This window comes from Nothobranchius furzeri, chromosome 5 (genome assembly GCF_043380555.1).
Source record: "Nothobranchius furzeri strain GRZ-AD chromosome 5, NfurGRZ-RIMD1, whole genome shotgun sequence".
Taxonomy (NCBI): Eukaryota; Metazoa; Chordata; class Actinopteri; order Cyprinodontiformes; family Nothobranchiidae; genus Nothobranchius; species Nothobranchius furzeri.
In genome coordinates this window covers 44865390-44893264 of record NC_091745.1, presented here as the reverse complement: position 1 = coordinate 44893264, position 27875 = coordinate 44865390, and the positions used below count along the sequence as shown (strand labels likewise).

Here is a 27875-nt window from a genome sequence, read left to right as displayed (position 1 = left end):
GAGGGGGTACTGGAAAGCGCTCCTTCCGGTGACTCCCTCGCTCTGCTGGGGGACTGAACGCTCACGTGGGCAACGACAGTGAGATCTGGAGAGGTGTGGTTGGGAGGAACGGCCCCCTTGATCTGAATTTAAGTGGTGTTTTGTTATTGGACTTCTGTGCCAGTCATGGATTGTCCATAATGAACACCATGTTCAGACATAAAGGTGTCCATATGTGCTCTTGGCACCAGGATACCTTAGGCCGCAGCTCGATGATCGACTTTGTTGTTGTTTCATCTGACCTGCAGCCGCATGTCTTGGACACTCGGGTGAAGAGAGGGACAGAGCTGTCAACTGACCACTACCTGGTGGTGAGTTGGCTCAGATGGTGAGGGAGGATGCCGGTCAGACCAGGCAGGCCCAAACGTATCACGAGGGTCTGCTGGGAACGTCTGGCAGAGTCTCCTGTCAGAAGGAGCTTCAATTCCTACCTCCGACAGAACTTCCAAAATGTTCCGGGGGAGTTGGGGGACTTTGAGTCTGAATGGACCCTGTTCCATGCCTCCATCGCTGAGGTGGCCAACCGGAGATGTGGTCGCAGGATCGTCGGTGTCTGTCGTGGTGGCAACCCCCAAACCCGCTGATGGACACCGGCGGTTAGGGATACTGTCAAGCTGAAGAAAGAGTCCTATCAGGTCTTTTTGGCCTGTGGGGCTCCAGAGGCAGCTGACGGGTACCGGCAGTCCAAGCGGAACGCGGCTCGGGTTGTCGCCGAGGCAAAAACCCGGGCATGGGAGGAGTTCGGTGAGATCATGGAGCAAGACTTCCATACGGCTTCGAGGAGATTCTGGTCCACCATCCAGTGCCTCAGGGGGGGAAAGCAGTGTGCTACCAACACCATCTATAGTGGGGAAGGTGTGCTGCTGACCTCTACTCAGGACATTGTGGATCAGTGGGCAGAATACTTCGAAGGCCTCAATCCCACCGACACGTCTTCCAGTGAGGAAGCAGAGTCTGGGGACTTTGGGTTGGCCTCAAATCTCTGGTGCTGAGGTCACTGAGGTGGTTAAAAAGCTCCTCTGTGGCAAGGCTCCAGGGGTGGATGAGATCCGCCCAGAGTTCCTTAAGGCTCTGGATGTTGTGGGGCTGTGTTGGCTGATGCGGCTCTGCAATATCGCATGGACATCGGGGGCAGTCCCACTGGACTGGCAGACCGGGGTGGTGGTTCCCTTATTTAAAAAGGGGGACCGCAGGGTGTGTTCCAGCTACGGGGTCTCACACTCCTGAGCCTTCCTGGTAAGGTCTATTCAGGGGTTCTGGAGAGGAGGGTCCGTCGGATTGTTGAACCTCAGATTCAGGAGGAGCAATGTGGTTTTCGTCCTGGCCTAGCTCTATATCCTTTGGGAGATCCTGGAGGGTGCATGGGAATTTGCCCAATCAGTCTACATGTGTTTTGTGGATTTGGAGAAGGTGTTTGACCATGTCCCTGAGAGTCCTAGTGCCTAACCTGTGTCCAGGCATGACAGTTTGGGACGGTAAAATCTGACGGATGACCGAAAAAAGGGCACTTTGGGCACTTCGGACAAAAGAAGCAGGTGCTCAAGTCCCCCCCCCCCCCCCCATCCCTCTGCACGTGCCTGATGTTGAACGGAAATAATTAAAATACATTTATTGTGTATTAGTAACTAAGTAGTTTGTATTAGTGAAGACGATTTGGCTTTCCTGTTATTTAGACTAACTATGTGGTTACTGCTAATATAAAAACCGTAGTAACGTTTAAGTGGAATGCTTTATTTTGAAGAAACATACAGGAAGTGCAAATGAGTTCTGTCTTGTTTAGCATAATGTTATTGCTGTAGTAACAGCTTTGATCCGCTAGTGGGCGAAACATCTTTACTTTCAAAGCCAGATTCTAAATTATCCTAACATAAATTCCTTATATGCAAAGTTTCTGTCTATCAATTAACTCAAACGACCAATTAAAAGTAATTAAATTAAAACTTCAACTAGATAAAACAAGCAAAAAGCAAACAAACAAACAGTAAAACAGCATTTCAGTTTTTCTTGTTTTTTGTTTGTATTAACGAATTTGAGTAGTTCATATGATTGTTATCTTGAGATGCGGCCAAAAATAGTTTCTTCAAGCCAGACTAAATAAATATATTATTTTTCACTTTGCAAAGCCAGAGTTCGGTGTAGTTCACTTGGCAATTATTTTTTATGTCCGTCACTTCTGCAACATGTGGCTGCATTGAGCCCGCCCTCACCACAAATTATATAAGTAGTCAAACTTTAACCGGCGTGCGTACAGCTTCCCTGGTGGTCTAGTGGTTAGGATTCGGCGCTCTCACCGCCGCGGCCCGGGTTCGATTCCCGGTCAGGGAACATTATTTTTTTAATTTACAAGTATTTTTTTTAATTCCAGAAAGCGTTCTGCATTTCATAAATGAATCTGGCGACCTGTCCACAATTATTTCATCTAATGTACCATGGGTTGAAATGAAAATCTATGCACTAACTATAGGGGGCAGTGTTGTAACACCTCTGGTACTACTACTTTAGGCTTTCTAACCCACACACAGGCACTTATGAACACAGTCCTATTTCTGAAAAGGAAGACCTAAAATGTACATTTTGAGATGCAAACGTAAATTGTAGGCAATTGTCACACACAAATAGTAACATTTGGTTAATGATGACTATAAATAGCATTCATTTACCCTTTTACAAATGTTGTGGAACCAGTCTACACTTGATCCTTGGCTTTGTTCGGTTCAAGTCCAGACATTCTCTGCAGCAGCCCATTCATAAATATTGTTATCAGTGTTACAAAAACACCCAAAGCTATGAGTTGTGCTTGAGCTCACATTAAATATGAAATATGAGCAATACTGAGATCATGAACAAACTTAGACGTTACACCAAACTTTAATTTTAACAAAATGACTCAAATAAGCCAATTATGCCCACTTTTGCAATTAAAATATTTTTAACATAGAGCAAATTTTAAAGCAATCAAAAAATCCTTTAGTCAGTTCTTTTGCTGCAGCGTGCTCATTTCTGTGGCGTAAGGTTTTGATCCCAGCAGCTGCGTGGAACGTTTGTAGGTGCATCTTCCTGATGGAATGATAATAGGCCTGTAACTTCAGATGAACCTTTGCTGGTGTCACCTTGAGGCTAAAAAACCACCTTTCTCCAAACAGATGCAGTGAGAGATAGCCTAGCTCCTTTATAGTTGGAAAGGTAAGTGCTGTGTAAGCCTCCCCTTTTTCCATCTGCCCCTCATAGATTATCTGTTGTGTTACGAGACAAGAGAAAAGCAACAATTTTGGACGTGGCCAGATTTCTATCTGCCACCGTTCTTTTCTACAGGAAGTCCTTTGTCTGATCACTACCTCTTAAATGTTTTAGACACTTAGTGTCTTTCTTCTTCTGTGGCCAGTTTTTCTTCTGTTAGGCTAAAAAAAGACTATTATCAGTTTTCCATAACTTTTCCCAATTATGATGTGGGGAAGTTTAGTTTTGGACATTCACTAAAACACTGTCTTCTAATTTGCCCAGGATGTCTGCATTTGGAAACTAATAACACTTTTCCATTACAACATGTTCTGTAGACAGTGCAGTACAGCTCATACTCTTTGGTTTTCCTATAAGGGTTGCACCATGTAAATGATACCAGGAAAGTGTGTGTGTGTTTCTGCAGGGGCTGGGTGACAGAGTAATCTGATTACACGAGCAGTGCTTTTGTCTTCAAACTGGCATTAAAAATCTTGGAAAATCTTGCAGACATTTACAAGTTGAGGATCTTGGACAACTATGATTTCATTGCTAAATAATGATCGAGAAAGATAAAAATGTTTTTTCTCACTGTGAATTTCTCCTCTTGGCGTATTCACCCTCATCCATGCCCTCAGGATTTTGACAAGTTATTTTGCTTTGGGCCTCTACGTCTCCTTGACTGGTAATGAGATACTAAAGAAGATGAAATTGTAATACCACTTTAGCATGGCCAAAGTCAGAGTGGGGCTATGAGTTTACTTCTCCGGCACCCTCAAACTTGTATTTTAACATTAGAGTACATAATCCTAAAAATGTCAATATGTGCCTCCGCCTGACTAATGCTTGCTTCATTGAATTTCTGTTAACTTTTTCCTGCATTACAACAGTCATGCAAGCTATCGTCAAAGTTAAAACTAACTGTTTAGCGGTTCCTTTATGTGATTTCTAAAAAGTTGCAACCTTTTTCAGAACTTCCTTATCTACTTTGTTCCTTTGATTGATTTAACGATTGATTGAGCTGTAGTTTCAAATATCCAAATTCTGCTCTGCAACTTGAGAGAGAGATCTGAGGCACACAAGAGGAAAATGATCCAATGTTCAAATACTCCAAACTTTAAAGTAAATCTGGAAAACAAAAGAGCTTAACATTTTCATGCTTCACTTTGTATCATAGCTGTAATGTGGAGATAAAAAACATTCTCTTGCATTTGTCCAAAGACAAATGCAAGAGAATGAGTTAATAACATGGCTCAGAGCGAAAGCAACAATTGGACCATCCGTTGTCGGTCTCGCTGAACCTCTGCACTTCCCTGGGTCCATCACTCATTACACATTCACGTATTTAGCAGCAGAACACCACTGGTGTGAGAGGATTGTTGCTTTTATTATCAGAGAGGGAAAAACAGCCGGCTGCTATCTCTTCTACTTTAGGACAAACTACCAGAGTCCCATAAAGAAAAACACCATTTGAATTCACGAACAGCAAAAGACATTTGGACATAGCGCTATCTTGTTTCCTATTGAAATGCGGGTTTCCAGTTCCGGCAGAAGTGTCGGGGGAACGGGTCCTGACTGTTGTCTATGCTTATGCACGACACTACAGTTCAGACTACCCACCCTTTTTTGGAGTCTTTGGAGGGGGTGCTGGAGAACGTTCCTTCTGGTGACTCCCTTGTTGTGCTGGGGGACTTTAATGCTAATGTGGGCAATTACAGTGAGACCTGGAGCGGTATATTGGGGCCCCCCTGATCTGAATTTGAGCAATGATTTGTCATTGGACTTCTATGCTTGTCATGGATTGTCCCACCGGCACATCTTCCAGTGAGGAAGCAGAGTCCGAGGACTTTGGGGTGGGCTCTCCAATCTCTGGTACTGAGGTCACTGACGTGGTCAAAAAGCTCCTTGGTTGCAAAGCTCCGAGGTAGATGAGATCCACCCAGAGTTCCTTAAGACTCTAGATGTTGTAGGGTTGTGCTGGTCGATGTGGCTCTGCAATATTGCGTGGACATTGGGAGCAGTTCTACTGGATTGGCAGATTGGGGGTGGTTGTCCCTCTATTTAAAAAGGAACTGCAGGATGCAATCCAAATACATGGGGATCCACTCCTGAGCCTCCCTGGTAAAGTCTATTTAGGGGTTCTGGAGTGGAGGGTCAGACAGATTGTATACTCAGGAGGAGCCATGTGACTTTCGTGGACTGGACAAGTTCTGTACCCTTGGGTACTTCAGGAGAATGGGGTACCAGGCCCTCTGATAAGAGCTGTTATGTCCCTGTATGACCGGTGTCAGAGCTTGGTCCACATTATCGACAGTAAGCTGGACTCCACCAAGGCTGCCCTTTGTCACCGATTGTGTTCATAACTTTTGTGGACAGGATTTCTAGGGGCAGCCAAGGTGTTGAGGGGACCCTTTTTGGTGATCTAAGGATCAGATCTCTGCTTTTTGCAGATTATGTGGTCCTGTTGACTTCCTCAGAACACGATCTCTAGCTCTCACTGGAGCTGGGATGAGAATCAGCTTCTCTAAATCTGAGACCATGGTCTTAAGTTGGAAAAGGGTAGAATGCCTTCTCCGGGTCAGGGATGAGATCCTGCACCTAGTGGAGGAGTGAGCGAGATCAACAGGTGTCAGAGCAACCCTCACCTATGGTAACGAGCTTCATGTAGTGACTGAAAGAACGAGATTGGGGAAACAAGCGACCGAAATTAGTTTTTTCCACAGGGTGGCTGGGCTCTCCCTAAGATATAGGATGAGAAGCTTGGTCATCCAGGAGGAGCTTGAAGTAGACTGAGCACCTCCACCTCAAGGAACCAGTTGAGGTGGCTCAGGAATCTAGTCAGGATGCCTTCCTGGTGAGGTTTTCCAACCGGGAGAAGGCCTAGAGGAAGACCCAGGACACGCTGGAGGGACAATGTCTCTCAGCTGGCCAGGGAACACCTTAGGATTTCTCCGGAGGAGCTGGCCCAAGTGGTTGGGGAGAGGAAAGTCTGGGCCATCCCGCTTAGGCTGCTGCCCCCGTGACCCGACCCCAGATAAGATAATGGATTTATGGATGGATAGTTATTTACATGAAACCTTTACAACATAAAATATGTCATTTGTAGCAACCCTGGTTTATTGTGTGAGGATTTCTTCCAGAATAATATCAGGGAGGGTTTAATGCATTTAACATCCAACAGAATAAAGCAATTACCTTGTGAGTTTCAAAAATGATCGATACAGAGAAAAAGACTAGAGTTAGGGCATGTTTAAATTTACAAACTGCTGTAATGGCTGTTAAACCCCCAATCTGCATTTTCAAGGATTAAAACTACTTTCACAAAACAAGAGCGAAGCTAAAAGTGTTGAACAACAATGAGGATGATGTGGAAAGGCAAATGTGCCATCAGGGCACAATGACAGCACCTTGCCCAGATAAACACATCTAAAACCCAAGAGAATCATGTCAACTACAGCTTTTATGACACATACTGTATGTGTTTATGTTTCGTTTATATCGCTAAAATAAAATCTTATTCTAAAATCAATCATCACCTGTCAGTGCTCTGAAACTCTGCTTTAGTCCACATAAATGTCAATAAAATGTCCTAACCAGTGATTTTAAACAACGTGCACCTGTGGTTAGGAGTAAAAATGTCTGTAACAGCTGCTTTTTCATTCAAATAAACGTGATACAAAATACTCAAGTTTAGGACTTTAGGCACTTAAAAAAGAAAATATTCAGGATGCTTATTAATAGTCTTCCTGCAACGTAGTAATGCAAAGCAAATAAATAAAACACACAAAACTGTACACAGGTAACACAGTTCATTCCTGAATCTTTAGAATATCACACTGCAAAAACAAAGTGACGAGTTGTAGCACCTCACGTTGGGTAGCGTTCCATTTTTCTTACTATTCTGCTATTATGCTGCACTTCATGACGTCAAGCTTGAGTGGTTAATTTTGGTTCCCATTTAAAGTTTAGGGCAGCTTTACAAGTTTTAGATTACTTTTTGAAAACATCCCTTTTCATAACCAGACTTCACATTTCCTATGAAACAGCAAAGATCTGAGAATAACACATGTTGCATAGCATCCACAGCTGTTCGGACATTAATAGTTGCTGTTTGGACATACCAGTCCCATAATTTTAATCAAGCTTGCATTTTTCCTTCCTTTCCATCATTTTCTTCTTGTTTTTTTATTTATTCTTTTGCTTTCCTCCATCTTGTTTCTTCCATCTTATCAGATTCTTGTTTCCAGACTTCCAGCATCGCAGGGAGAAGAAAGGACACTGCAACACTCCTGCACATCTAGAAATGTACTTTTTTCAGTGCTTGCCTCATGCTTAGAATGAAAACATTTCTTTTCAAGCATGGACATAAAAAATAGTCTTTTGACAATCTTAGCTACATTTGCACAGCCTATATCACAGTCAGTTTCTGTTATTTTAGGTTTGAATTCAAACAGGAGTGGCAGCACTGCTTGCCGTAGAACTTGTGGTTGCATACTCCATGCTGGGGCACCAGATAGCACCAGCTGAAGTAATCTCTACAAGCAATGTCTGTGGGGGAAAACAAGAAAGAAAATGTAATTATTTACGAAAGCTTGCTCTCTCTAATTGTACATTTGGGTCTTCTTTAAAAACCCGCAATAAAGACTTCTTCATGAAGGTCAGTCAGCACAAGGATGTTTTTTAAAGGTTACAGCTCAAAATGAGAACGCTGCAGGTTGCCTAGGTAAAGTGGTAAAGCATGAACGGTTTACAATAACTTTACATATGCATAATTCTTCCATAGCAAAACTGTGGTGGCTTATCATTTTGGAAGCATGGCCTCAGTAGAGCATCGGTGGTACAACAGTCATAAAAACCCAATCCACGTGGTTTGGTTGACAAACATTTGAAGTAGGACAAAAAATGCTGGCTTTATGTTTTGGCTACAAACCCACAAGCATGGAGGTGGTGTGATTTTCTAGTGTGTAGCTGCACCCTGATGCACCCCCGGTATGCCAAGGCAAGGTCTAGGGTTTGGTGTGATTGTGGACTTGCATGATAACATTGCTATGGAAACAAGACCGTGATATATAGAAGGTGGTGAAGTTGCAGTAGAACATCTTAGGAAATTGTTAAAGATTGAGTTCCTTCATCAAAAAGGGTTTTTCTAAATTTGCCAGCTATTGTGTGATATAGGTCATATAGAGTATAGCACAATCCTAAAGCTACACTAAATAGTTTTTAACACTTTAAATGTGTGGTTGACTGAAAAACCATTTTTAAAATGTTTTTTCTGATTATAATTGATCAGTCTGGCTTTTTCATGCAGGCTGAAGATAAAACTAGTCTCCCATACCTATCTGTATTAGCTTCTGATAGATACTAGATGGTGAAATGCTAGGATATGAAAATCCTCACACATCTGCAGCACACTGTGAACTAGCTTTCATTAACTCACTGATCTTGGCTCACGACGAGGAAGGCTGTTGTTTTAACGTCCGGGAATCAACAGAGAACATCTCGGCGAGTTTAAGCTAACCGTTAGCATCAGCAACTTCACCACATGGCAGAAGCTCCTCCAGGCTTGTGTTTTTTTTTAGATAAAAACCCACGTTCAGACTGACTTTCAAGGCATTCATTCCTACTAGAGACCACTGTAAATGTATTGCTTAAACGAGTCCACCACTCCTTTGAGCTGTTACTTTCAGACTGGTTTCAGTGGGGTTTCACAGCCTACACTCGTTGGACGGAGCTAAAAGAAGGCTATGAATTCACATTCTGATGGTGACCTAGCTTTGTTGCTATTGGACTTGTAATTAATAGTTTTTTTTGTCCAACAGTGTGGATCTTTTTACTTTCAGGCTTATGAAGTATCAGTAGGCTTGTGTTAGCAATAACCCACTGTTAGAGCCAGCTACAGCACACTGTGGCAGGGTTGTTTACAGAAGTTGTAATCCACTTCCAACCCATGGGAGGTAGAAGTGGGAAACCTTTTAAGTGTTGCTTTAAACCAGAGTGGAGGAGTCTTAAAAAGGTAACGTAAAAGATGCTCAGCACCTTTCTTTTCTGGTTGTGGGCAGAAGTTGGTGTTGCAGGCCTGAGACGTTGGAGGTTTAAGATAGAGGGCACAGCCTGTGGAAGGTTTTCCTTGAAGCTGACATCGGGTTGTCCTGACCTGCACTCCTCCTCCACACGTCACTGAGCACTGTACAAAGAAAACTTGTCTCAATGAACACTTTAAAACTCATCCCTTGTAAAACTTTCAGTGCCCTCATTCAAGCACCAAGAGTTGATGCACTCCTATGACTGGTCAGCAGTTGAGTCCCACTTTATTTGAACTTACCTGAGACCAAGGAGATGATAGCCACTCTGGTGAAGGTGGAGGGTGAGGGAGCGGCTGAGGCGGATAGGAGCGAGGGGGTGTCCTCCATCGATGGACTGGTGGAGTTGTGCGAGTGGGACACTCGGCCAGCATGCATTGCCTCTGGAGATCAACTGTGGGTTTGGGAACATGGTAGCACTTCTTGGCAGCGAGTTCTCTGTATTTCCCTGCAGTGTCCTTTAGTATCAAAGTCAGAAATTCAGTCAAAGGTTCAAGCAACACTTGAAGACTTCACAGTAATACACTACAGTGTATGTGGGACAGGCTTGGATTACATACCTTCTCTGCACACTTGATGAAGCGTGCTTGATAGCCACGACCACATGTTGCTGAACACTGAACATAAAAAAAACACAACATGGAGAGAAATCGGCTGTATGAACGCCAAAACCAAACACTCATCTTGCACAAATTCTGCTTCATTTGATGTCACAATCTATGTCAGTCTCCATCATCGCAGCTGAATTACCTCTTGCCACGTGGAGACAAACCACTGAACCTTGCGTTGTTTCTGGCAGCGTTTGAGGAAGCAGGATTCTTGAGTGGCAGGTTTCTGCAGGCCTGCACACTCGCTGTCTGGCAACGTGCGGATCTGAGCACCCGTGTTGTTGCTTGTACACAGAACTGTTCTTTCCTTCAAACCATTGCCACACTTACGTGAACACTGTCCAAAACATAGAAACAATATCAACTATCCATATTCTACAAATCCAAACATACATTGTTTAACTTAATTACATTTTTTATTTGAATACCGTTACTCCCAAAAATAAAGAGGTTTGTTTTACACAGCGTATACATAGCTTTACCTGTGACCATGGCCCAGATGTCCAAACTGGTGGGCAGTTGTGTGTATTGCAGATCTGCTTTCTAACTGGGGCTAACTGGGCACAGTGAGAGTTGGCCAGGACGTCTGCATTGCTCTGACTGGTTTTCTGGACACACTGGACTACACGAGCCTGCTCCCCTCCTCCGCAGCTACGGCTGCACGACCCCCACTCTCCTACAGACCAGCTGGGACAACACAACACAAGCCTGGTGAGTAAACATTCACAGCTCTTCAATCACTTCATTCAGACAAGCCTGGAGGACTCCCTGAATGGCAGCATGACAACTGTACAACAATAGCTGTTGCACTGTGTCACTTCTAAGTTGACTTTTATCGTGATCCATGTGCATGTCTAAAATAAAGTGACTACAATTCCAACAACTTGTTGGTGTAATTTACTCAGCTTTATTCTGGAATTCAATGTTCTTGCAGGTCAGCTTCAGGAACACTGTGGGCCCAACTCCATAGGGCTTTAGTAAGTTGGTCACATGTAGCAAATCAGACAGTTGACATTTAAGCTGCTTTCTTAGATACATCTCAAACAACTTATTCATCCTGCCCACCCAAACCAAACCCTTTAAACCACTAAAACCTAACATCATAACGTTGTGAGCTTTCATTTTATACGCAGAGCAAATATACACACAAGTGAAAATGATTCTCTGTTTGTCTTCAGATTACTATTTCTCAGTTTCAGACATTACAGGTTATGTTCTTTTCCAACACCATGTCTCCATAGAATATCAAAAATCAACTAATCCCCAAGCTTTCTTGCAAGTTTTTTTAAGTTTATTGCACCCATTCCAACTGACCTTAAACTCATGGTTCATGTACCTTAATCCCTCATCAAACACACTCCTGTTCTTAAACTCGCCCTGATGTATGTCCACGGCTTCACAACACCAACCCTGAACATAAGAGCTTGGCTGTCAGCACACTGGGCTGTATGTTTAACAGCCTAAACCTGTATTGTTGTAATTCAAAACTGGAATGGTATATAGGATGGATAAGATAAGATCAGCTCCAAAAGGCTAAAATAAATGTTTTATTTTCAGAGAAAATCTACCTTGAATTACAGATGTTAGGGCTTGTCAGGGAATTGGTTTCTAAGAAGGACTTTAAGGAGGAAAAGAAAACCGTAGAGATTAAAGCCTGTTGGTGTATTTTATGTATTTTATGCAGCTTACCAAGTTCTCACAGTGGTATACTGACACAATGTTTTTGAGCCTGTAAGAGGTTCACCTCTAATGGTGATAGTGATAAATAAGTGCAAATAAAACAACCCAATCAGAACTGTATTTAAAGAGTTAACTCATATTCAGGCACAATGATTTTTCACATTTATGTTCCCAAGAAAGGAAATTTGACTCGGGAAATTTAACGGTGTAATCCAAGTCTCTGGTGGTTACCTGATATTATGGATTTAATGTGGAAGAACGCCCACCCACCAGCTACAGCCTGACATCATATTAAAAAACTTCCTGACATTGGGGTCTTTCACAGACCTCACTTTCTGCATCAAATGTAAAATATGGCCGCCTAAGCCAAAGAACAAAAGAAGTACTCACACAATCAACAGGTCACCAAAAGGTAAAGTAACTTAAGACAGGACCTTTCAGTTGGTAAATGTTTGATTTGATGGACCAAACAAATGGAAAATCAAAGTTTTAATATATATGTGTATATATATAAAAAAAAACTTGTGCAATGGATTTAAAACTGTAATCACATTAAAGGATGGTGTTGTTTTACACTGCAAAGTCATATTATCATGAATAGTTTTGTGATCTTGGCTGTGTCAAGAAATGTTAATGGTTAGCATCACACTCGCTGGATAGAGGCCCAAGGGTCAGATGTCCCACACCAAAGACATTAATAACCTCTGACCAGCGTTTATAGCTTTACTCCCATGTGTATGCTTGAACTATCACATGTGTAAGCCAGCATGCTGTGTTTATTTGCCTACTTTAGCGTACGTTTAACCACTGAAATGAAATGACATTGTGTTATAATTAAAAGCAGGGAACTGAAACCATTTTCCATGACATAATGCATGTTTAGGCCAAATCACAGGTGCGGACATAGCAAAATAAATAGATGCAAGGCCTCAAAAATAGTATGATGTGCAGAGATGGAGTGACTGCAGCCAGCTCGTCTGGACTAGCATGCGTGTTCTGGTCAGCCCAGAATACGTTTCCACGTAGAGCACAGCTTGTACAAGGAATGGCTCCACAAATCATGGAGACTTGATGCACTTTAAAAATGAACTCGTTATTTTTGAAGAACAACAGATGTTTAAACATACAAATACGAAATGCTTTGGTTAGATTTAATAAAGATGACCTTCACAGGAAGTGGTCATGGTAATTCCGCTGACACTACATGACTCAAATGAAACTTCATGGCCTAGGGATGTCCAGATACAACTTTTTCACTTCCGATAAGGCACCGATATTGCAGCTTTGTGGAATGTATGGAAGGTTTGGTCAAATGATATTACTCAATCAGTATGAAAAAATGACGATTTTTTCTTAACCATTGGTTGCAATAATATGAACCTTAACAGACTGCTTATATCGGAGATTTCGGATGCCGTCCGATGTAATCCGATACACAGTTTTTGGGCCGCTATTGAAATACTTCCGATATCGATATTGGAATGGGACATCCCTACTTCATGCCTTTCTTATTTCAGGGTAATTGCTAAAACCTTTTGCCCACGGTATGTCATTGACATACATTAGGAAGGAAGTGTGAGACTACCATGGTTATAATCCTCATGGTGGCGGCTACAGGATATCATAATTAAACATTATGGTAATTTAGCAATAATGCCAGCAAAACAAAAACATAGACAATTTTCTTAAATGCTAATAAAGAAGCTCTGATGCAGAGGACAAAACAAAGAGTTGGTGGTGTACAGCAACATCCCTTTTCTGCCATCATAACTGAGCCAATACCTAATTTAAACGTTTAGTTAAAACCCACAACATTAGTTTCAGATCCCTTGTTCTCAGTAAAAATAACACTTCACGGGCTTTTAAACCTTCTCTTTCTGGGAGCAATTTCAAAATATGAGTGTTTTTAAATAAAGCAGTGTTCTTTTTTCTTGCTTTTTCCAACAAAAGGCACATATGCAGTCACATATGTCTGGCTTTCCCCAGCATAATAATAAAAGAAAAGAGTTCCAGAGGAAGAAATACACAAGCAGCCAAAGAATAAGAAGACGGGCTGTTCTCATGAGAATATCAATGCACTATAGCTTCATACAGAAAATGTTCAAAATTGTAATTTTACATGTAAAGCTCTAAAGCCTGACTAAATCATATCACAGTTTCTCTTAATTCGGATGACATATTCTCCCAGCTAAGAGATAAGAAGATTGACATGCAAACAAGCGAGCCGTGGCTTTTAGAGTTCCTAATTAAATCTGGGATCTCCTTTTATGCTGACACAGTTAACCACAAACTTTAGCACGTCATGTAGCTGAGTGTTGCTCTTCATTTCTAAATGATGACCTAAGCTAGCACACTGACAGTGTGTAGATGAAATAACAACACAGTTCAACAAGTGTTTACATGCACAGAAACCTAAACACAGACGCATGTGCAAGCTCACCTAAAGCTGTTGATAATGAAGGAGATAATGGCCAAAATATGAGTGTAAACAGTTGTGGGATTACTTTACAGGCACCAACACTGCTTCCTGGAGTCAGCATAAACATATAAATCCATTAGTGGGTAGATGCTGATAGGAGTGATGTTTCTAGATCTGTTAATGGTGTGATGCGTTTCAGAGAAGTGGGACGAAATATCACGGCAGGACATCAAAGATGGACATGAATGAAAAGAAAAGCAGCTGTGTTGTGTGAAAATGGGGAGCGGGAATCTGAATAGATTACTTTAAAAGAAATAGAGAAGCAGACTAAGATTGTTTGTAATAAAGCCAAATGCCTCTAATCCCTGCTGAGGGATTAGAAGAGCTGCAACATGAGCACAACTAAGGTTGAATGATCAGTTATCTGGTAGTTCCCAGAATATCTGAAAATAGGATGGGAGGCAGATCTTTTAGTTATCAGGCTCCTCTCTTGTGGAACCAACTCCCAGCTTTAGTCCGTGAGGCAGACACCTTGTCTACATTTAAGAATAGGCTTAAAACATTTTTATTTGATATGGCCTATGGTTAAAATCTGATGTTAGTCTAGATCTGGACAAGTGGGGGAGTAGAGGGAGGTGGAGTGTACAGTCGGTAAAGACGACTCTCCCTTGCCCTGCCTCCAACATGCCTCCATCTAAAAGGCTAGGTTATCTAGAGTTATCTCTGTAGTTATGCTGCTATAGGCTTAGACTGCTGGAGGACACACTGACCACTTTCCACACTCTACTGCTTTCTTCTACAATCTGCTCTTTAACTGTATTATTTCCTGCTATTTCAGCTGTTAACTTTATTTTCTCTCTAAGTGTTTTTCTCCCCAGAAGAAGTTACAATGATGTTCTGCTGAGCTGTAGTAGCCTCATGGAGGGGGCCATCGTCCTGAACACTGTTGCTAACCAGTTAATCATTCTCCCTCGCCTGATAATAACACTTTATTTTCCTTGACATTGAATGTGCTACTACTAGTTTACCCGTTTAATTATAGATTCACTGGGATAAATACAATAAAGTTTATCTCTCGCCAAATAGAATATTTACTAAGAAATCACAATGTAACCATAGAAACATTACTTGGTGTGTGTGTGTGTGTGTGTGTGTGTGTGTGTGTGTGTGTGTGTGTGTGTGTGTGTGTGTGTGTGTGTGTGTGAACACAGCTGGACTGGTCACAAAGAAAAAAAGGACAAAACATCAAACGGTCAGAGCCATTAGACATATGTTTACATTATGCCACCCAGGTAATGGACATAACAGTAGGGTCAGACAGCAGTGTGTGTATTTACGTGTGTGCGTGCAGACCTTAAAGGCGTCTCTTGTGACTCCGTATGTGAGATAGTGACAGAGAAAACCACAAAATGGATTGGTGTGTTCTCATCTCCTGAAACATTTTGTTTCGCGTCTCCACAGCGATCCATTTACCAACAAGAGCCTAATTTCATTTTCCACAGTGTGCAAGGCTCAGAAACATAATCCATTACAAGAAAATCCTCTGGTGTGCATGCAGTGTTTATGAAGCAACATGTCAGGTTGCATTATTTGATCCATCCAATCAATCTAAGGGTGTAACTGACCAACATCTTGAGACAATTCAATCCAAACATTTTTGAACATTATTTTAAAACAGATTAAATTAAATGAGTATTTGAAGCCTGGCCCAAAGTTTTAATAAGATACTGAATTTAAACTTTTACTGAGCAAATACCTTTACACCCCATATGGATGCTACAGATTCCAAAATGACAGATTTTAAATGGTCATAACGGACATATTAACAGGACATCCTGGAAACAAGTGGTCAGGTTTAATTAATATAGAGCAGGGGTGGGAAACCCAGGTCCTTGAGGGCTGCATTCCTACATGTTTTATTTGCCTGTTCAAACACTCCTGTTTCAAGGGTTGACTCACCTGTTTATTAAAAGGAGGTCAGTTTAAGCAGGGTAAACAACAAAAACGTGCAGGATGGCAGAGGGGGAGGTGCTCCATCATGAGAAAGGTGTTTAGTATTTTCAATTAAATTAAATTCAATTCAAGTTTATTTATATAGCGCCAAATCACGACAAGAGTTGTCTTTAGGCACTTCACATAATAAACATTCCAATACAGGTCAATTCATTAAGCCAATCAGAAAAAAAACTTTCCTATATAAGGAACCCAGCAAATTGCATCGAGTCACTGACTAGTGTCAGTGACGTTACAGCAGTCCTCATACTAAGCAAGCATGCAGCGACAGTGGAGAGGAAAACTCCCTTTTAACAGGAAGAAACCTCCAGAGGATCCTGGCTCAGTATAAGCAGCCATCCACCACGACTCACTGGGGATCGAGAAGACAGAGCAAACACACACACACACACACACACACACACACACACACACACACACACACACACACACACACACACACACACACACACACACACACACACACACACACACACACACACACACACACACACACAAAGTAATGTTCCTATGTTTACATTGTGATTTCTTAGTGAATATTCTATTTGGCGAGAGATAAACTTTATTGTATTGATCCTAGTGAATCTATAATTAAATGGGTAAACTAGTAGTAGCACATTCAATGTCAAGGAAAGTAAAGTGTTATTATCAGGAAAGGGAGAATGATTAAATGGTTAGCAACAGTGTTCAGGACGATGGCCCCCTCCATGAGGTTTCTACAGCTCAGCAGAACATCATTGTAACTTCTTCTGGGGAGAAAAACACTTAGAAAAAAAAATAAAGTTAACAGCAGTAATTGCAGGAAATAATACAGTTAAAGAACAGATTGTAGAAGAAAGTAGTAGAGTGTGGAAAGTGGTCAGTGTGTCCTCCAGCAGTCTAAGCCTTTATCAGCATAACTACAGAGATAACTCTAGATAACCTAGCCTTTTAGATGCAGGCATGTTGGAGTCAGGGCAAGGGAGAGTCGTCTTACCGACTGTACACTCCACCTCCCTCTACTCCCCCACTTGTCCAGATCTAGGCTAACATCAGATTTTAACCATAGGCCATATCAAATAAAAATGTTTTAAGCCTAGTTTTAAAAGTAGACAAGGTGTCTGCCTCACGGACTAAAGCTGGGAGTTGGTTCCACAAGAGAGGAGCCTGATAACTAAACGATCTGCTTCTCATCCTATTTTCAGATATTCTGGGAACTACCAGTAAACCTACAGTCTGAGAGTGAAGTGCTCGGTTAGGAACATATGGAACAATCAGGTCACTGATATATGATGGAGCTTGATTGTTAAGAGCTTTATATGTGAGAAGGAGGATCTTAAAATCTATTCTGAATTTAACAGGCAGCCAATGTAGGGAAGCTAAGACAGGAGAGATATGATCTCTCTTTTTAACCCTCTGATGCATAATGGTCACTACAGTCGACAGGTACTCAAAATAGTTACTTATTTATTTTTGCTATTAAGCACAGCTGTTGAAGACTTTATTGCATTTGAGCCCCTCCATTTTGACTTCAGTAAGTCAAGCCAACGTATTTCATGTTCAGAATGCATGCTGTCCACTGAGGTGGACATGTAATAAACTATGTGTAAATTAAATGTTACAAAAATATGTAAATATGAAATTTGTTTCATTCACACCTAAAGATGAATGAAAATTTTTTTTTAAAAATCATGGTTGAAGATTTCATAATTCATGCATCAAAGGGTTAATTCTCATCAGAACTCTAGCTGCAGCATTTTGGACAAGCTGAAGACTTTTAACTACATTCGGTGGACTTCCTGAGAGTAATGAGTTACAGTAATCTAGTCTTGATGTAATAAATGCATGAACTAGTTTTTCAGCATCACTCCTGGAAAGGATGCATCTAATCTTAGCGATATTCTGATGGTGAAAAAAGGAAATCCTACAAACCTGTTTAACGTTGGATTTGAATGACATGTCCTGGTCAAAGATAACACCAAGGTTCCTTACTTTGTTCTCGGAGACTAATTTAATGCCATTCAGGTCAGGTGATTGACTAAGCAATTTCCTTTTCTGAATATCAGGTCCAAAGATGAGAACTTCAGTCTTGTCTTGATTTAAAAGCAAAAAAGTTTTGAGTCATCCAATTTTTCAAGACAAGCCTGTAATCTAGCTAACCGATTAGGCCATCAAGATAACAGTGGAAATTTATCCCATGCTGTCTAATGATTTGACCAATTGGGAGCATATATATAGTAAAAAGAATTGGTCCAAGCACAGAACCCCGTGGTACTCCACAAGTAACCCTGGAGTATGAAGATTTGTCATGTACGTTTACAAAATGATATCTATCAGACAGGTAGGATTTAAACCAGCATCTGGTTTCCTCACTTGGAGGTTGTCCAGGTATAAGTCAAAGGGAAGAGGCCCAGGAGCAGACCAGAGATTAGAGGAAATCTTTTCTAGCCTGATAATGTCTTGAGATCCCTTTGCTGCTGGGAAGAGGGATATCCAGATTCCCCATCCAGACCGGCTCTGTAACTTGAGTTTTGGTTAATATATATGAATGAAAACTGAAAATAAATAAAACTAGAACTGCAAGCAGTTATCAATGGGTTCCAAGCCAACCATCGCCCAGCCCCGCCCCGCCCCCACCTTCGCCATTCCTCACGTGGCCTCGACCCAAAATCACGTTCTCCTGCCGGCGTCCTGTCAGCTCACTTCAACCAGCACAATGAAACGAACACTCAGGAAAACTCCTTGAACCTTTTGCACAGCCTATACAAAAATCTTTCATAGGCATGGCTCACATCTCAATCCCTATTACAGTCCAGATCCATTGCTTAATTTTAAAAGATCGTCGATATTTACTCAGCTAAGTCATGCGTTGCATGGGACAGCAGTAGCTCAGGAGGTGGAGCGGGTTTTCTAGTAATCGTAAGGTTGCAGGTTCGATCCCGACTCTGACCAGAGAATGCTGCCTCGCCTTTCAGTGCACCCAAGGGCAGCTGTGGCTACATTGTAGCTCATTCCCACCACCGTGTGACTGTGCATGTGAATGGTTGAAAGACTGATTGTGTTGTTAAGTGCCTTGGATGGTTGTAGAACCCTAAAATGGCGCTGCACAAATACAGGCTATTTACCATTTTAATATCGCTGACAATGTTTATTAAATTCTTCTTTTTGAACCGTCACCTTATCGTGGTGGAGGAGTTTGAGTGCCCTAATGATCCTAGGAGCTATGTTGCCTGGGGCACTTAGTGCCCCTGGTAGGGTCTCCCATGACAAATTGGTCTTAGGTGAAGGGTGAGACTAAGAACGGTTCGAAGGATCTTTCATGACGGTGAAAACGAAGAGTCGGAGTACCCGGCCCGGAGGGTTACCGGGGTCCCACCCTGGAGCCAGGCCTGGGGTTGGGGCCCGTGAGCGAGCGCCTGGTGGCCGGGCTTTCGCCCATGGGGCCCGGCCGGGCCCAGCCCGAACCGGATACATGGGCTCGTCCAACTGTGGACCCACCACCCGCAGGAGGAACATGAAGGGTCCGGTGCAATGTGAATCGGGTGGCAGACCAAGGCGGGAGCCTTGGCGGTCCAATCCCCGGACAAGGAAACTAGTTTTTGGGACATGGAACGTCACCTCGCTGGCGGGGAAGGAGCCGGAGCTTGTGGCAGAGGTTGAGCGGTACCGGCTAGATATAGTCGGACTCACCTCGACACATTGCATTGGCTCTGGAACCCGAGACCTGGAGAGGGGTTGGACACTCTACTTTGCTGGAGTTGCTCCGGGTGAGAGGCGGAGGGCTGGGGTTGGCTTTTTGTTAGCCCCGAGACTCTGCCTGTGTGTTGGGGTTTACCCCGGGGGACAAGAGGGTAGCTTCCTTGCGCCTTCGGGTCGGGGAACGGGTCCTGACTGTTGTTTGTGCGTATGGGCCAAATATCAGTTCAGAGTACCCACCCTTTTTGGAGTCCCTGGGACGAGTGCTAGATAGTGCTCCATCAGGGGACTCCATTGTCCTGCTGGGGGACTTCAATGCTCACGTGGGCAATGACAGCTTGACCTGGAGGGGTGTGATTGGGAGGAACGGCCCACCTGATCAGAACTCGAGCGGTGTTTTGTTATTGGACTTCTGTGCAAGCCGCAGTTTGGCCATAACGAACACCATGTTCGAACATAAGGATGCCCACCGGTACACTTGGTACCAGGGCAGCCTAGGTCACAGGTCGATGATAGATTTTGTAGTCGTATCATCTGACCTGCGACCGTATGTTTTGGACACCCGAGTGAAGAGAGGGGCGGAGCTGTCAACTGATCACCACCTGGTGGTGAGTTGGATCAGATGGCAAGGGAACATGCCGCGTAGACCTGGCAGACCCAAACGCATAGTGAGGGTCTGCTGGGAACGCCTGGCAGAAGAACCTGTCAAGACGGTCTTCAACTCCCACCTCCGGCAGAGCTTTGACCACGTCCCGAGAGCAGTGGGGGACATTGAGTCCGAGTGGGCCTTGTTCCACTCTGCGATTGTCGAGGCGGCTGTTGCTAGCTGTGGTCGTAAGGTGGCCGGTGCCAGTCGTGGTGGCAACCCCCGTACCCGCTGGTGGACACCAGAGGTTCGGGGAGCCGTCAGGCTGAAGAAGGAGGCCTACAGGGCGTGGCTGGTCTGTGGGTCTCCGGAGGCAGCAGACAGGTACCGGATAGCCAAGCGGGGTGCAGCAGTGGCAGTTGCCGAGGCAAAATCTCGGGCGTGGGAGGAGTTTGGTGAGGCCATGGAGAAAGACTATCGATCGGCTCCAAAGAGGTTCTGGCAAACTGTCCGGCGCCTCAGGAGAGGAAGGCAGCAACTCGCTCACACTGTTTACAGTGGGGATGGGGAGCTGCTGACGTCAACTGAGGCTATAGTCGGACGGTGGAAGGAATACTTTGAGGAGCTCCTCAATCCCACCAATGCGCATTCCGAGGAGGAACCAGAGCTGGGAGGCCTGGGGATGGACTGTCCGATCTCGGGGGCAGAAGTTGCTGAGGTAGTCAAACAACTACACAGCGGCGGAGCCCCGGGGGCGGATGAGGTTCGTCCTGGGTATCTCAAGGCTATGGATGTTGTAGGGCTGTCATGGTTGACACGTCTCTACAACATTGCGTGGTCATCGGGGGCAGTTCCTAGGGAGTGGCAGACCGGGGTGGTGGTCCCCATCTTTAAGAAGGGTGACCTGAGGGTGTGTTCCAACTATAGGGGGATCACACTCCTCAGCCTCCCTGGAAAGGTCTACTCCAAGGTACTGGAGAGGAGGGTCCGATCGATAGTTGAATCTCAGATAGAGGAGGAGCAATGTGGTTTTCGTCCTGGCCGTGGAACTGTGGACCAGCTCTATACCCTTGCAAGGGTGATGGAGGGGGCATGGGAGTTTGCCCAACCAATCCACATGTGCTTTGTGGATTTGGAGAAGGCTTATGACCGTGTCCCCAGGGGCACCCTGTGGGGGACGCTCCAGGAGTATGGGGTGGGTGGCTTTCTGTTAAGGGCCATTCAGTCCCTTTACCAGAGGAGCGTGAGTTTGGTCCGCATAGCCGGTAGTAAGTCGGACCTGTTCCCAGTGAGGGTTGGACTCCGCCAGGGCTGCCCTTTGTCACCGGTTCTGTTCATCACATTTATGGACAGAATTTCTAGACGCAGCCGTGGTGTGGAGTGTGTCGAGTTTGGTGGCAGGAGAATCTCGTCTCTGCTTTTTGCGGATGATGTGGTCCTCCTAGCTTCATCCAGCTCTGACCTTCAGCTCTTGCTGGGTAGGTTCGCGGCCGAATGTGAAGCGGCTGGGATGAGGATCAGCACCTCCAAATCTGAGACCATGGTTCTCGACCGGAAAAGGGTGGCTTGCCACCTCCGGGTCGGGGGAGAGGTCCTACCTCAAGTGGAGGAGTTTAAGTATCTCGGGGTCTTGTTCACGAGTGAGGGTAGGAGGGATCGGGAGATCGACAGGCAGATTGGTTCGGCGTCTGCAGTGATGCGGACGCTGAGCCGATCTGTCGTGGGGAAGAGGGAGCTGAGCCAGAAAGCCAGGCTCTCGATTTACCGGTCGATCTACGTCCCAATCCTCACCTATGGTCATGAGCTTTGGGTAATGACCGAAAGAACGAGATCGCGGATACAAGCGGCCGAAATGAGTTTCCTCCGTAGGGTGGCCGGGCTCAGCCTTAGAGATAGGGTGAGGAGCTCGGACATTCGGGAGGGACTTGGAGTAGAACCGCTGCTCCTCCGGATCGAAAGGAGCCAGTTGAGGTGGTTTGGGCATCTGGTCAGGATGCCTCCTGGACGCCTCCCTGGGGAGGTGTTTCGGGCATGTCCTGCTGGCAGAAGGCCCCCGGGTCGACCCAGGACACGTTGGAGAAGTTACATCTCCAATCTGGTCCGGGAACGCCTTGGGGTCCTGCCGGAGGAGCTGGTGGACAAGGCCGGGGAGAGGACGGCCTGGAGCTCCCTAGTTGGGATGCTGCCCCCGCGACCCGGACCCGGATAAGCGGAGGAAGACGAGACGAGAGACGAGACGAGATGTTTATTAAATTAATAAGAAATGCATTATTTTTAAAGAAATTTCCAAAATATTCTTGGATCATTATAGTGTCATGATAAATCAGGTTTTGTAATTTTATTGTTTCTAAACTAAACATTATTTCAATAAAAAAGTATATTGAGATTTATAATTAAACTGACTAAAACAAAAAATTTATTATAAAATCCATATTTGGTCAAAAGATTACCAAACAATAATCTGATCATCAATAGAAAATTGGGAATAATATTAATACTTAATCATTTCGCTAGATTTAATGCAAAAAACTATGAGTTTCATTTTATGACTTACTGATCAAATGATTTTAAAAATTCATTAAAAAAATCCATAAATCATCACAAAATTACCAAAATATTCTCACATGGCAATGTCAACTTGTGAAATACAATGCTCTTTTTTTTGAATCAGTAGATTCAAAGCTTTTTTCAAGAAAAATTGGTACATATAATTTTTGGGGTCACATCCAAAATTAAAACATTCATCAAAAAATAATGCTATTTCTGAAAATTAGTTGAAAATTCACAGATTACCATAGGTATATGTGGAATGCTATATATAGTTTATTCATCCATCCATCCATCCATCCATCCGCTTATCCGAAGTCGGGTCGCGGGGGCAGTAGGCTAAGGCGAGAGGCCCAGACTTCCCTCTCCTCAGTCACTTGGGCCAGCTCCTCCGGGGGAATGGCGTTCCCTGGCCAGGTGATAGACATAGTCCCTCCAGCATGTCCTGTGTCTACTTTTAGGCCTCCTCTCAGTTGGACGTGCCCAGAAAACCTCACCAGGGAGGTGTCAAGACCAGATGCCCGAACCCCCTCAACTGGCTTCTCTCGATGTGGAGGAGCAGCGGATCTCCTCCGAGCCCCTCCCGGATGACCGAGGTTCTCACCCTATCTCTAAGGGGGAAGCCCAGCCACTCTTCGGAGAAAACTCATTTCGGCCGCTTGTATCCGCAATCTCGTTCTTTCAGTCACTACCCAAAGCTCATGACCATAGGTGAGGGTCTGAACGTAGATCGACCGGTAAATCGAGAGCTTCGCCTTCTGACTCAGCTCTCTCGTCACCACGACAGACCAGTACAACGCTCGCATCACTGCAGATGCAGCACCAATCCACCTATCGATCTCACGCTCCATCACGTTCTGATGAAGCCAACAGGATCATCTGCAAAAAGCAGAGACCTGATCTTCAGGCCACCAAAACAGATGCCCTCTACACCTTGGCTGCACTTAGAAATCCTGTCCATAAAGGTTATGAACAGAGTCTGTGACAAAGGGCAGCCTTGGCAGAGTCCAACTCTCACTGGGAAAGAGCCCGACTTACTGCCGGCAATGCGGACCAAGCTCTGACACCGGTCATACAGAGACCTAACAGCCCGTATCAGAGGGCCTTGTACCCCATACTGCCAGAGTACCCCTCACAGGGCCCCCCGAGTGATGCGGTCAAACACCTTCTCCAAATCCACAAAACACATGTAGACTGGTTGGGCAAATTCCCACGCACCCTCCAGGATCCCCCCAAGGGTATAGAGCTGGTCCCGTGTTCCACGGCCAAGACGAAAACCACATTGCTCCTCCTGAATCTGAGGTTCAACAATCCGACGGACCCTCCTCTCCAGAACCCTTGAATAGACCTTACCAGGAAGGCTCAGGAGTGTGATCCCCCTGTAGTTGGGAACACACCCTGCGGCCCCCCTTTTAAAATAACGGAACCACCACCCTGGTCTGCCAGTCCAGTGGGACTGCCCCCGATGTCCATGTAATATTGCAAAGCCGCGTCAGGCAACACAGCCCCACAACATCCAGAGCCTTAAGGAACTCTGCGCGTATCTCATCCACCCCTGGAGCCTTGCCACAGAGGAGCTTTTTAACCACCTCAGTGACCTCAGCACCAGTGATTTGAGAGGCCAACTCAAAGTCCCCAGACTCTGCTTCCTCACTGGAAGATGTGTCGGTGGGATTGAGGAGGTTTTCGAAGTATTCTGCCCACTGATCCACAATGTCCTGAGTAGAGGTCAGCAGCACACCTTCCCCACTATAGATGGTGTTGGTAGCACACTGCTTTTGCCCCCTGAGGCACCGGATGGTGGACCAGAATCTCCTCGAAGCTGTACGGAATTCTTGCTCCATGTTCTCACCGAACTCCTCTCATGCCTGCGTTTTTGCCTCGGCGACCACCCAAGCTGCATTCCGCTTGGACTGCCGGTACCGGTCAGCTGCCTCTGGAGTTTCACAGGCCAAAAAGACCTGATAGGACTCTTTCTTCAGCTTGAAAGCATCCCTAACCGCCGGTGTCCACCAGCGGGTTCAGGGGTTGCCACCACAACAGGCACCGACGATCCTGCAACCACCAGTCGGCCGCCTCAATGGAGGCATGGAACAGGGTCCATTCAGACTCAATGTCCCCCGCCTCCCCCGGACATTTTGGAAGTTCTGTCGGAGGTGGGAATTGAAGCTCTTTCTGACAGGAGACTCTGCCAGACCCCCGCGATACGTTTGGGCCTGCCTGGTCTGACTGGCACCCCAACGTTCAGGCACCATGATGGGGGCAACTAGTATGCCCACCCCTGCTCGGCGCCTCTCAGTGGGAGCAACTCCAGAGCGGTAGAAAGTCCAATCCCTCTCAAGGAAACTGGTTCCAGAGCCAGAGCCATGCGTTGAGGTGAGTCCGACTATATCTAGTCGGAACCTCTCAACCTCACACACCAATTCAGGCTCCTTCCCCACCAGAGAGGTGACATTCCATGAGCCAAGAGCCTGTAGCCAAGGATCAGACCGCCAAGGTCCTCTCCTCCGACTTCCACCCGTCACACACTGCACCTGACACCGTTGGCCACTCCCACGAGTGGTGAGCCCATGGGAAGGGGGACCCACATTTCCTTTTCGAGCTGTGCCCAGCCGGGCTCCATAGGTGAAAGCCCGGCCACCAGGCGCTTGCCAACGTACCCCACCTCCAGGCCTGGCTCAAGAGGTGGGCCCCGATGACCCAACTCCGGTCGAGGGAACACGGTTTCCATTTATATAATTCATCATAGGAAGTCTTCGGGCTGCTCTTTGTCTGATCCCTCACCTAGGACCTGTATACATGGTTTATATTTACTCTATCTAAAAAACATTCTAACAAAAATTATTTACCATTATATTACAATACTGAAAAACTGATATAAAGTAAAAAATTCAATAAAAATCTATGCTTTTGTAAAAAAAAAAAACTTTAAAATATTCCTAGATTACCTTTATAATGTGCAACATTTGCCTATATTTTATAAGGATCATACATGTTAAACTTATGTTAAAATTAAATTATATCGGTATTTGCATTAGAGGCTGTCAATAACAGTAAGTCCTAATATTAAACAAAAGTGGGTGCTCAAATCAGGACTATATTTTATGTGTTTCATAAACCGCCTAAGGGTAAACTCCGTGCCAAACTACAAGAAGTTTGGCTTATTGGAATTTGCGCTACAACTGCTAGCCTAAAAATGCATTTTCGTAAATACAGTAGAAAGAGCAAACCTCTTCATGGAGCTACGATTTTCAGCACCTATTGGACACAATTCTACTTTTCTTCAGTGATTGTAGATGACACTATTACAGATATGAACTGTACATTTCTGTAAAGAATATATATTTTTCAAGAGTAAAAGGGCGAACATTTTTAAAGCCTATAAGCCATGCCCACTTTTTAATCATTTTCAAAATATAGCTTAAGAGTCCGTTGATGAACATCTTTGCCAAGTTTTTGGAAATCCATCAAGCAGTTTTGCTGAAACAAACTTTTTGATTATTTACAGCCCCCTATTGGTGAATCAAAACAAAATTAGGTACATATGGCTTACAGATCATACCTTGTAAGAGTCCAGAGTCTCATCATTTAAACCTAAATATTGGTGGGGATATCATCAATTAGCACATGTGCTAGCTAGCGCACTAAATTTGACATTGTGTCATTTGCCCAATTTTCAATATTTCCACAATTTTCTTCATCACGACGACTTCTCTTAATCTATAAATCATATGTACAAAGCTTCAGGTTGATTGAGTGATGAAAAACAACAGATTGGTGATTAAAACTAGATTTCGTGTTTTTTGCAATTTAGCAAAAAATGTCGTTAGGCGGAAATGGGTATGGCCAATACAAAAAAATATATGCAGAATCATCCAAGGATCAAGCACCTATAAAGTTTCTGAGTGGGGGACCTATGGTTTGGGAGTTATTAGCTAAAGCGCATTGACCTTTGCAATAGCATCACCCAGGTCTTACTGGGTATGAATTTTTGAATCAGAGTAGCAGTAGGGATTTCCTATCAGACTGCTGTGTCAGATTTTTTCTGGCATTTTCTGGCTCCTGCGCCCAAATGGCTTTAGCGGAGAAGAAGAATAATGAAAAATTTGTACAGAAACAATAGGGTTCCCTGCCCTTTGGGTTCCTAATAAAAACATGTATAGTTCAATGTCTACATGAAAATAAGACGATATCAATAATTTTCACACCACTGTTTTGTATAATAACATGTTAGTAATTCTCTGGTCATAAATGGCATTTTATAAAATCTCCATATAAAACAATGATATGACATTTAGGTGAAGTCATTGGAAACCTTTTAAAATGGTTTTCTCTGCGTTCTGCTTTGGAGCTTGTTCATGTCAGTTAAGTGCCAGTGGGTTAAAACATCTTTTGGCTAAACACGTTTTCATTAAAGAGCTTCATAAAGCAAGTCAAATGTTTGTGTGTAAATGAAAAAAAGTCCTTGGAAACAGCCATTACACAGCCTTACAGTTAATCATGCAGACTGCAGATGGATCATGCTGGTAGGCATCCTAACATAACATTTGGCAAACATTTTCTACCAAAGAGCCTGAAAACTCTGACATCTTTCCTTTGGGTTGGAGCCATCTCAACAGCTGGCTGAAGTTTTCTTAATTGTAACGATGAAAACAAACTGCTGATGATCACATACTTTACAACATTTTACTACACAAGATGATACAATAAACCACAAACCTGCCATCAGTTCTTAAAATGTCCAAGCTAACAAATCTCTGGGGGAGAGCATGGTCGTAATTTCTGAGTACCTATAGCTACATCCTCTTTCATCATGAGCACTATTTTTTATTTTTGTCAGAGAGCTTCACACAGCTCTGTGGTCATGCTGCTTTTTCCCAAGATACTTATTCCAAAACAGAAACTTATTCAGGAACACACTAAAATGGAAATATTCAGCTAGTCTCAGTGATGTGCAGAGGACAGAAATCCCCTTTTTGAACAGCCGCTAGTTACTATAAAACAAACAGTAA

The 27875-nt window shown here is 44.0% G+C and overlaps 1 protein-coding gene and 1 non-coding gene across 2 annotated transcripts in view; one reads left to right on the top strand and one right to left on the bottom strand.

Moving 5' to 3' along the window:
* Positions 1 to 2292: 2292 nt before the first annotated feature.
* trnae-cuc (transfer RNA glutamic acid (anticodon CUC)) lies at positions 2293 to 2364 on the top strand. Its single transcript has one exon. It is a non-coding gene; the product is annotated as a tRNA-Glu (tRNA).
* Positions 2365 to 4621: 2257 nt separating this feature from the next.
* Positions 4622 to 27875, bottom strand: part of LOC107378752 (A disintegrin and metalloproteinase with thrombospondin motifs 16) — a 112576-nt gene continuing 89322 nt past the window's right edge. The window contains exons 19-24 of the mRNA XM_015949123.3: positions 10426 to 10630; positions 10086 to 10280; positions 9896 to 9952; positions 9578 to 9793; positions 9292 to 9439; positions 4622 to 7803 (exon numbers count right to left, since the gene is read on the bottom strand). Of these exons, the coding sequence (XP_015804609.2) occupies positions 7685 to 7803; positions 9292 to 9439; positions 9578 to 9793; positions 9896 to 9952; positions 10086 to 10280; positions 10426 to 10630 (940 nt within the window). The 3' untranslated portion in view covers positions 4622 to 7684. The remainder of the gene's footprint in view (positions 7804 to 9291; positions 9440 to 9577; positions 9794 to 9895; positions 9953 to 10085; positions 10281 to 10425; positions 10631 to 27875) is intronic.